This window comes from Mirounga leonina, unplaced genomic scaffold (genome assembly GCF_011800145.1).
Source record: "Mirounga leonina isolate KUSES-001 unplaced genomic scaffold, KU_Mleo_1.0 Mir_114, whole genome shotgun sequence".
In the NCBI taxonomy this organism is placed as follows: Eukaryota; Metazoa; Chordata; class Mammalia; order Carnivora; family Phocidae; genus Mirounga; species Mirounga leonina.
Window position 1 is genome coordinate 40,418,225 of NW_023270265.1, and position 7,785 is coordinate 40,426,009.

The following is a 7,785-nucleotide window of genomic DNA, read 5'->3' on the forward strand; positions in this document are numbered from 1 at the left end:
CGTGTGACTATTTGATTCATGACTGTCTACTAGGCAATAAACTTGGGGGGAGCAAAGACTGGTTCACTATCTCCACCCGAGTACCTACCACATGGGGTTCATATATGGTAGATATCTGGTTAAGTATTTGTTAAAGGAATAAATGAGTATGTTTTAGTCAGTGTTGAAAAAGGAAAAATAGAGTGTTCATCAATATTGGTTCTTCTTGTCCACATTTAACAGGAGTGGTGGAATTATTTTCAACGTTAACAGGTAGTATAAAAAATAAATCATATACACCATCAGCTTACAAAATTAATTATCATATTGGTAAGAGCCCAAACACCTAGTTGCCTGTCTTTCCACCTCAAATCCCTAGCTTCTGGGTTCCATGGGTCAAACAGCAATCAAATGCTCTTGAAATAAGTCAATTATTATCACAGTCTATGATCCAATGACAAATAAATGCCCTGGTTTTGAGATGGTCTGAAAAAAATCCCAACACTTGTGTAACCAGACTCAATACTTAAAAAAAGTGCACCTTTTAAGAAACACAAATTTCAAAGTCTGTTCTATTGCCTTTGATATACCCATAATCAAGGAAATACATCCGCTAAAATTCCAATACCATGGCTAGTCTAGTCTAGGAAGGGAGTTGAAGGTACTGGGAAGGCAAAAGCCATTAACATTTATCCAACACTTTCTAAATGCTAGATACCACAAAGAAACCACAAAGAAATGTGCTCTGTCCATTTCAGTGAGGTAATAATTTCCCCAAGGTAACAGGATTGGTAAACGTGCTGAGATTTGTTTCCAGGAGTGTCAACTCCAGGGAAGTCTACACACCCCAGCAAATGCTATGTTTGTGTTTTCCAGGAGCAAAAGGTCATAGTACTGGACAGGACCTTATAAAATCATCTGGTTCAGCCAGTCTTTAGTCAGGTAAGGCATGATAACCACAAGACCCATGGAAGGGAAGAGATTCTTCCAAGTTCACAGAGTTGATAAGTTGAGAGCAAGAGAACAGCAGGATTAGCCACAGAGCAGGACCTCTTCCACTCTGTGGCCATGTCACCAAGTGATTCAGAAAAGCACATGTTCCTACACATTTTATTTCCTAAATCTGTGCAGTTCCCCTCTCTCTTGACCCATATTCTCAGGCCACCCTTGGCCAGGGTAATAACAGTAATTTTAAATGGAAAGAGCGTCGAACTCACATTTGATCGCTAATTTGGCTTTGTTGAGAAGTGCAGTAAGAGATGAAAATCAATGATCAGAACAGTTCTTTAGGAGGAGATCATCTCCAGTTACCTGGCAGCGTGGAAATGCAAGGCCACGGCCTGGCAGTCCTGCAGGCCAGAGCCAAATCGGGTGTTGGCTCACTGACTAACAGACTGTTAAAAATGGTTAAGTGGTAAAACACATCATGGCCTGGAATCTGGCTGGGGAAGGAAAGAGGAACTAGACCGAAGCCGACTGAAAAGCAGGGAAGGCTGCGAAGCTGCGCGGCAGGCCTCCCAGCGCCACTGTGCAAGGGTGGGGCCGCGGCCGACGAGCAGGGCCGGCGGGGCTGCCCAAATCGCCTCCTCCCGAGACATCTGGCGCACCTGCTTCTCCCGCGTGTGAGGGGGTGCCCTGGGTCCTCGTCCGCCCCAAATCCCGGTCCCTTCCCCCTGCCCGCGATCGCCAGCTCAAGCAACCTGCGGGGTGCGCTTCCCGCACCGCCGGGCCCCACGCGCGCGGCACCCGCACTTTACCCGCGGCCCCTGGCTCTCCAAGGCGCGCGGGGCGCGGAGGACGCTCCCGCGCCGGGGACGAGACTCCGGGGTGAGCGCGGCGGCCGCGACATGCCCCCGCCCGCCGCAGCCCAAACCCAGCGCCGGGGCGTCGTCCCCGCCCACGGGCCGCGGCGGCCCGCACCTGGCGGCCGCGCGCCCGCCTACCTTGCTCCTTCAGACTGGTGATGAGCTGCAGCTGCTTCTCCTCGTCCGAGCTGTTCATTTTGGCAGGTGGGGCCGGGAATAAAGGAGAGGAGGGAGAGGCGAGGGGTGCAGCGGGGGGAGGGGAGGAAAAGCAAGATGCCGGCGGCGTGCGGCGGCACTACCCGGAAGTTGGGTCGGCTCCCGCTCCTCCTCCTCCTGGCGCCGAGCGCGCGAGTGAGATCATCCCCGCGCACCTACTCGGCGGCCGCCGCGGCTGCACCTGCGGGCGGCGCGGCGACCGGGGGCGGGCCGCGCGGGCAGCCTGGGGCAGGAGGTGGGGCGGCGGGAGGAGCCGCGGCGGCCTGGGGGGGCCGCAGCCCGAGTCCCGCCTGCAGCGGCTGCCGCGCCTCGCCTTCCCCCCCCCCCGCCCGCGGAGGCCTGCGCCGCGGGATGCGCGAGGCGGCCCGAGGCGTGGGGCCCGCGGGTGTGCGCTCCTGCACCCCTCCTCCGCCCCACCCCCCAGGACACCTGCACGCGCGATCCGGGGGTGGAAAGCCGGCCTTGGGACTGCGGGGTCCCTGGCGACCGCACTCGGAGCGCTGCCGCGGACCGCCCTTCGCGAGCCACCAAGGGAGAGCGGGGCGTGGTGGGCAGTAAACACCGAGGCTTTAACGCAGTTCTCAGGTGCGCGCAGGGGCAAGCGCAGTGCACACGTTTTGCGCCCTGGAAAGCCGGCAGGGACTGAAACAGGCCGGCCGGGTAAGTTAAACGCCTCCAGAGCAAAGGAGGGCGTGGTAGTGAGTTGACAGTGCCCAGGGCCCCGGCGGCGCGGGGTTTGGAAGGTGGGCAGGACGTGGGCCCTGCAGCACGTGGATCGCCGCCCTCGCGGAGCGTCTGCTCTTCCGGGCAGGACCTTGACCTTGGGGAGGCTGCCCCTGCAGGCCGAATGTCCGAGGCGGCAGTGCTGGCGGAGTGAAACCCGCCATTTGTCCCGCGCTGTTTAACTCCGGCTCTGGGTTAGACCCTGACCAGAAGGGGTGTGGCAGGCTTGTCAGATTTCAAAATGGCTCTCCCCAAGCCCCAGTTGCTGGTTAGTCTTTGGTCAAGCCTCCTGACCCCTTCAAACTTCATCTAAAGAACGGTAATAATACCATACCTACCCTCCAGGAAGATACAAAGCACCAAATCTAGAATTTGACATACTGTAGGTGTTCTTTTTTCTTTTTTACAATTAAGGTTACAGGTCAGGCAAAAGGGGTTGTGGATGCTAATTTTAGGCTAAAACAGGCAGAGTTCTTTTGCACTGATCATTAAGCATCCAAAATAAATCCAAAATGAATTAGATTCACTGCACATCTTGGTTTTTCTCACTAACAAGCCGCTACTGTGATTACTACACCAGCACAGGGCTTCTACTCAATACTCACTTGTAAATGTCCCACTCCATTTACAGAGTGAGTCTCCTGTGAAAGGTGGGGCAGGGGACTGGAATACCGGTAAATGCTGTAACTAGTATCTGTCTGATATTCCTACTAAATTCTAAGTCAAAACAAACTTTGAAAAAAATAATAGCTCTGCTTTCTCCTAAAAGGTGATACAATATTGTAGGATGGGTGATTTAGTGGCAGGATGATCTAAAAGGGCAGCACAGTATTTTTAAATTAGAGTGAATTAGAATTTTGAAAATTCAAAACTAGTTTTGATATGGGGTCTTATCCAAACCTTCCCCTAGTTTTTGATGAACTAGTTTAAGATTTGCAGATCAACTGTCATGAAGGTCCACAAGAGATTAACCAAAAGGCCTTTGCCCTCAGATTACCTCTGGTTAATCCTCAGAGTTTAAAGAAGTGCCAGGAAACGTGAGACAATTCAGATTCAACTATGACAAAGTATGGATGATATGTGCTGCTGCCAGGGATTTTGTATAAAGAGAAATCATTTCTTTCCAGAAAAAAATCAAGAGATTTGGGCAGCAAATCACCGCCACCTGGCTTTTTTGTAAGGCAACCAGGAAACCTGTTAAACCTGACCAGTCACCCTGACTGCCAAAGGCCTCCTCCAAAACTAACTGATCAGAAATATTTTCTCATACTCAACCAAATATCAGCACAATGCCTATTAAATATTTGAGTTAGTTCACAAAGTTCCATTATTTTAATGGCTAATTTAATCGTCTACTCCAATTATACAGTAATTAGGTATTGCTTTTGGAGTTTAAGAATGAGTTAATTAATTATCAAATCTATAATCAAATTGAGTGCTTTGGTCCCATGCTGAATCTGAAGCCCCTTGAAATCAATCCTGTTTACCTTCCTTGAAATTAAAATAGCCTCCTGAAATACAATATGTTATTATCTTCAGGGCATGGAATGAATTATTAGGATGGCTGTTAGAGTCAATTATTGGGATTCAGATCTCCCATTACACTATGGTTTATTTATAGGATATGAATATTGATGGAAAGGATAGAAGTGATAATTAGTTTTTGTTCTGTTTAATAATGCACACAGGGATTTCTGTTACAGGCATCACAATGGAATTATTAACCTCCATATAACATATAATTAAAAGTATTTTTAAAATGTACATAAACACACACACACACACACACACACAGAGGGACAGAGAGAGGGAGAGGACAGACTTTTAAAAAATGAATTGGAAGGATATGTACCAAACTCAGGATAATGGCCCAAGCAGTGAGGAGTGGAGTGGGAGAGAGCAGTGGTCAAAAGGATTTTCTCTTTAATGCTTATTTTCATTTTCAGGAAATTAAAGTAAATTCACATTATTTACATAATCTTTTGAAGTATATAGATAAGTTAGATGAAAATAGAACATGAAAAAAGGTTCATTTTCTTTGATCTACTAACTCCATTTTAGGAAATTATCTTCAAAGTCTTTATATATAATGCTATTTATTATAATATTAATTGATATAAAACTGATAACACTGAATATAATTTAATGATAAAAAGAAATAAAGTATCTATACATGCTACAACATGGATAAACATTGAAAACATTATGCTAAGGGGCACCTGGGTGGCTCAGATGGTTAAGCGTCTGCCTTCGGCTTAGGTCATGATCCCAGGGTCCTGGGATCGAGCCCCGCATCGGACTCCCTGCTCTGCAGGAAGCCTGCTTCTCCCTCCTCCACTCCCCCTGCTTGTGTTCCCTCTCTCGCTGTGTCTCTCTCTGTCATATAAAAAAAAAAAAAAAAAAAAAAAAAACCATTATGCTAAGCGTGAAAAAAGCCAGTAAGAAAACACCAGATACTATATGATTCCATTTACATAGAATGTCCAGAAGAGGCAAAAACCATAGAGAAAGTTGAACAGTGGTTATTGAAGACTGGGCGACATTGGGGAAAATGGGAAGTGGCTGCTTAAAAGGTATGGAGTTTCTTGTTGGGGTGATGACATTTTACTAAAATTAATTGTGATGTTTGCATAACTATGAATATGTTAAAAACCATTAGAATTGTATACTTTAAGTGTACACTTTGCATGGGAGAATTTTATGATATGTGAATTACATCTCAAAGGCTATTATTTTTTTTAATTTTTTTATTGTTATCTTAATCACCATACATTACATCATTAGTTTTAGATGTAGTGTTCCATGATTCATTGTTTGTGCATAACACCCAGTCCTCCATGCAGTACATGCCCTCTATAATACCCATCACCAGGCTAACCCATCCTCCCACCCCCCTCCCTTCTAGAACCCTCAGTTTGTTTTTCAGAGTCCATCGTCTCTCATGGTTCATCTCCCCTTCCAATTCCCCCCCTTCATTCTTCCCCTCCTGCTATCTTCTTCTTATTTTTTTTTTCTTAACATATATTGCATTATTTGTTTCAGAGGTACAGATCTGTGATTCAACAGTCTTGCACAATTCACAGCGCTCACCATAGCACATACCCTCCCCAATGTCTATCACCCAGCTACCCCATCCCTCCCACCCCCCACCACTCCAGCAACCCTCAGTTTGTTTCCTGAGATTAAGAATTCCTCATATCAGTGAGGTCATATGATACATGTCTTTCTCTGATTGACTTATTTCGTTCAGCATAACACCCTCCAGTTCCATCCACGTCATTGCAAATGGCAAGATCTCATTCCTTTTGATGGCTGCATAATATGCCATCGTATATATATACCACATCTTCTTTATCCATTCATCTGTCGATGGACATCTTGGCTCTTTCCGCAGTTTGGCTATTGTGGACATTGCTGCTATAAACATCGGGGTGCACATACCCCTTCGGATCCCTACATTTGTATCTTTGGGGTAAATACCCAGTAGTGCAATTGCTGGATCGTATGGTAGCTCTATTTTCAACTTCAAAAGCTATTATAAAAACAGATTTTCAGAGAAGAAATGTTATACTTCAATACACAACTTACATAACTCTACCAAAGTTTCTTATACAAGTATTTTTCATTTTTCAAATCTCACTATATATCATGGTTTGTTCCAAGTTTTACTAAACATTATCTCTTATATACTTTATCTTATACCAACATAATCTACATATTTATTCAATGCCATTCCATTATGTCAATGAACAATTAACCATTCTCAGATTCTTAGGTATTTGAGGTATTAACTAAGTTTTGTCTCTTTATATATAGTGCAGCAGGAATACAAGGGCTATGCCAAGGCATATCATAGTCAAACTGATGAAAAGTAAACATGACACTCAGGTCTTAAAAGCAGCCAAAGAAAAGTACATATTACATTCAGAAGAACAATAATAAGAGTGATGACAGACTTCTTATTATTTAATGTTGTAATCATTAAAGGATTACAGTAATAGTCAACACTCAACATTGTAAAATTCACAATATCCATCATCTAAAAATTACAGTAAGCAAAGAAGCAGAAAAATATGATCCATAATGAGAAGCTAGTGAACAGAAACAGTCTCATGTCTCATAGATGACAGAGATGATGAAATTAGCAGACAAGGACCTTATAGGCAATATTATAAGTCTTATAAATATGTTTAAGATATATCAAAGATATAAAGGGAAACATAAGATGAGGGAGGAAACCAGGAGTTTTAAAAAAAATATTCTAATGGAACTACAAAAGATAAATACAGTATCAGAAATTAAAAAATCCCTACACACATCAGGTAGGATTTACTGCAAATTAGATAATACAGAAGATCAGTGATCTTGGGACAGAACAATAGTAACAATCCAAAATAAAACATGCAGAACAAATTAAACAAGCAGCATAGATCTGAAATACAACATCAGGCAGTTGAGTGCACATGAAACTGATGACGCACAGGGAGATGAAAGAATGGTATATTTAAAAATGTGGCTTTTTTGTTTCCTTTTAAAGATTTTATTTATTTTAGAGAGAGAGGGAGCAAGCACGAGTGGGGGGGGGGGCAGAGGGAGAAACAGATCTCCACCCCCAGCTGAGTAGGAAGCCTGACTTGGAACTCGATCTCAGAACCCTGAGATCACAACCTGAGCCAAAGGCAGACACTTAACTGACTGAGCTACACAGGCACCCCTGAAAAAATGTTTTTAAGTGACAAAATACAGCTACAAAGATCCCAAATTTGCTGAAAGATCAATTTACAGGTTCAAGTTCAGTGACTAATTCCATACAGGAATCCTCAGTATGATTAATAACAAAGTTCTCATCAGAAATTGTGGAAACCCAGAGCGCCTGCATGGTGCAGTTGGTTGAGCATCTGACTCTTGGTTTGGGCTTGGGTCCTGACCTCAGGGTCATGAGATGGAGCCCCACATCAGGTTCTGCACTCAGCATGGAATCTGCTCAAGATTCTCTCTCCCTCTTCCCCTCCCACTCATGCACACACTCTTTCTCTCACTCTCTCTCTCAAGTAAATAAAAT

The 7,785-nt window shown here is 44.7% G+C and overlaps 1 protein-coding gene across 2 annotated transcripts in view; it reads right to left on the reverse strand.

The window, feature by feature from the left end:
- The window catches only part of SHTN1 (shootin 1), a 94,757-nt gene extending 92,545 nt beyond the window's left edge, over positions 1-2,212 (reverse strand). For both annotated transcript variants that reach the window (XM_035029896.1, XM_035029889.1), the window contains exon 1: positions 1,923-2,212. Coding sequence is in view for 1 of the 2 variants with exons in the window: in XM_035029889.1 (XP_034885780.1) it covers positions 1,923-1,980 (58 nt within the window). In the remaining variant the exon portion in view is untranslated. The remainder of the gene's footprint in view (positions 1-1,922) is intronic.
- Between the last annotated feature and the right edge of the window lie 5,573 nt (positions 2,213-7,785).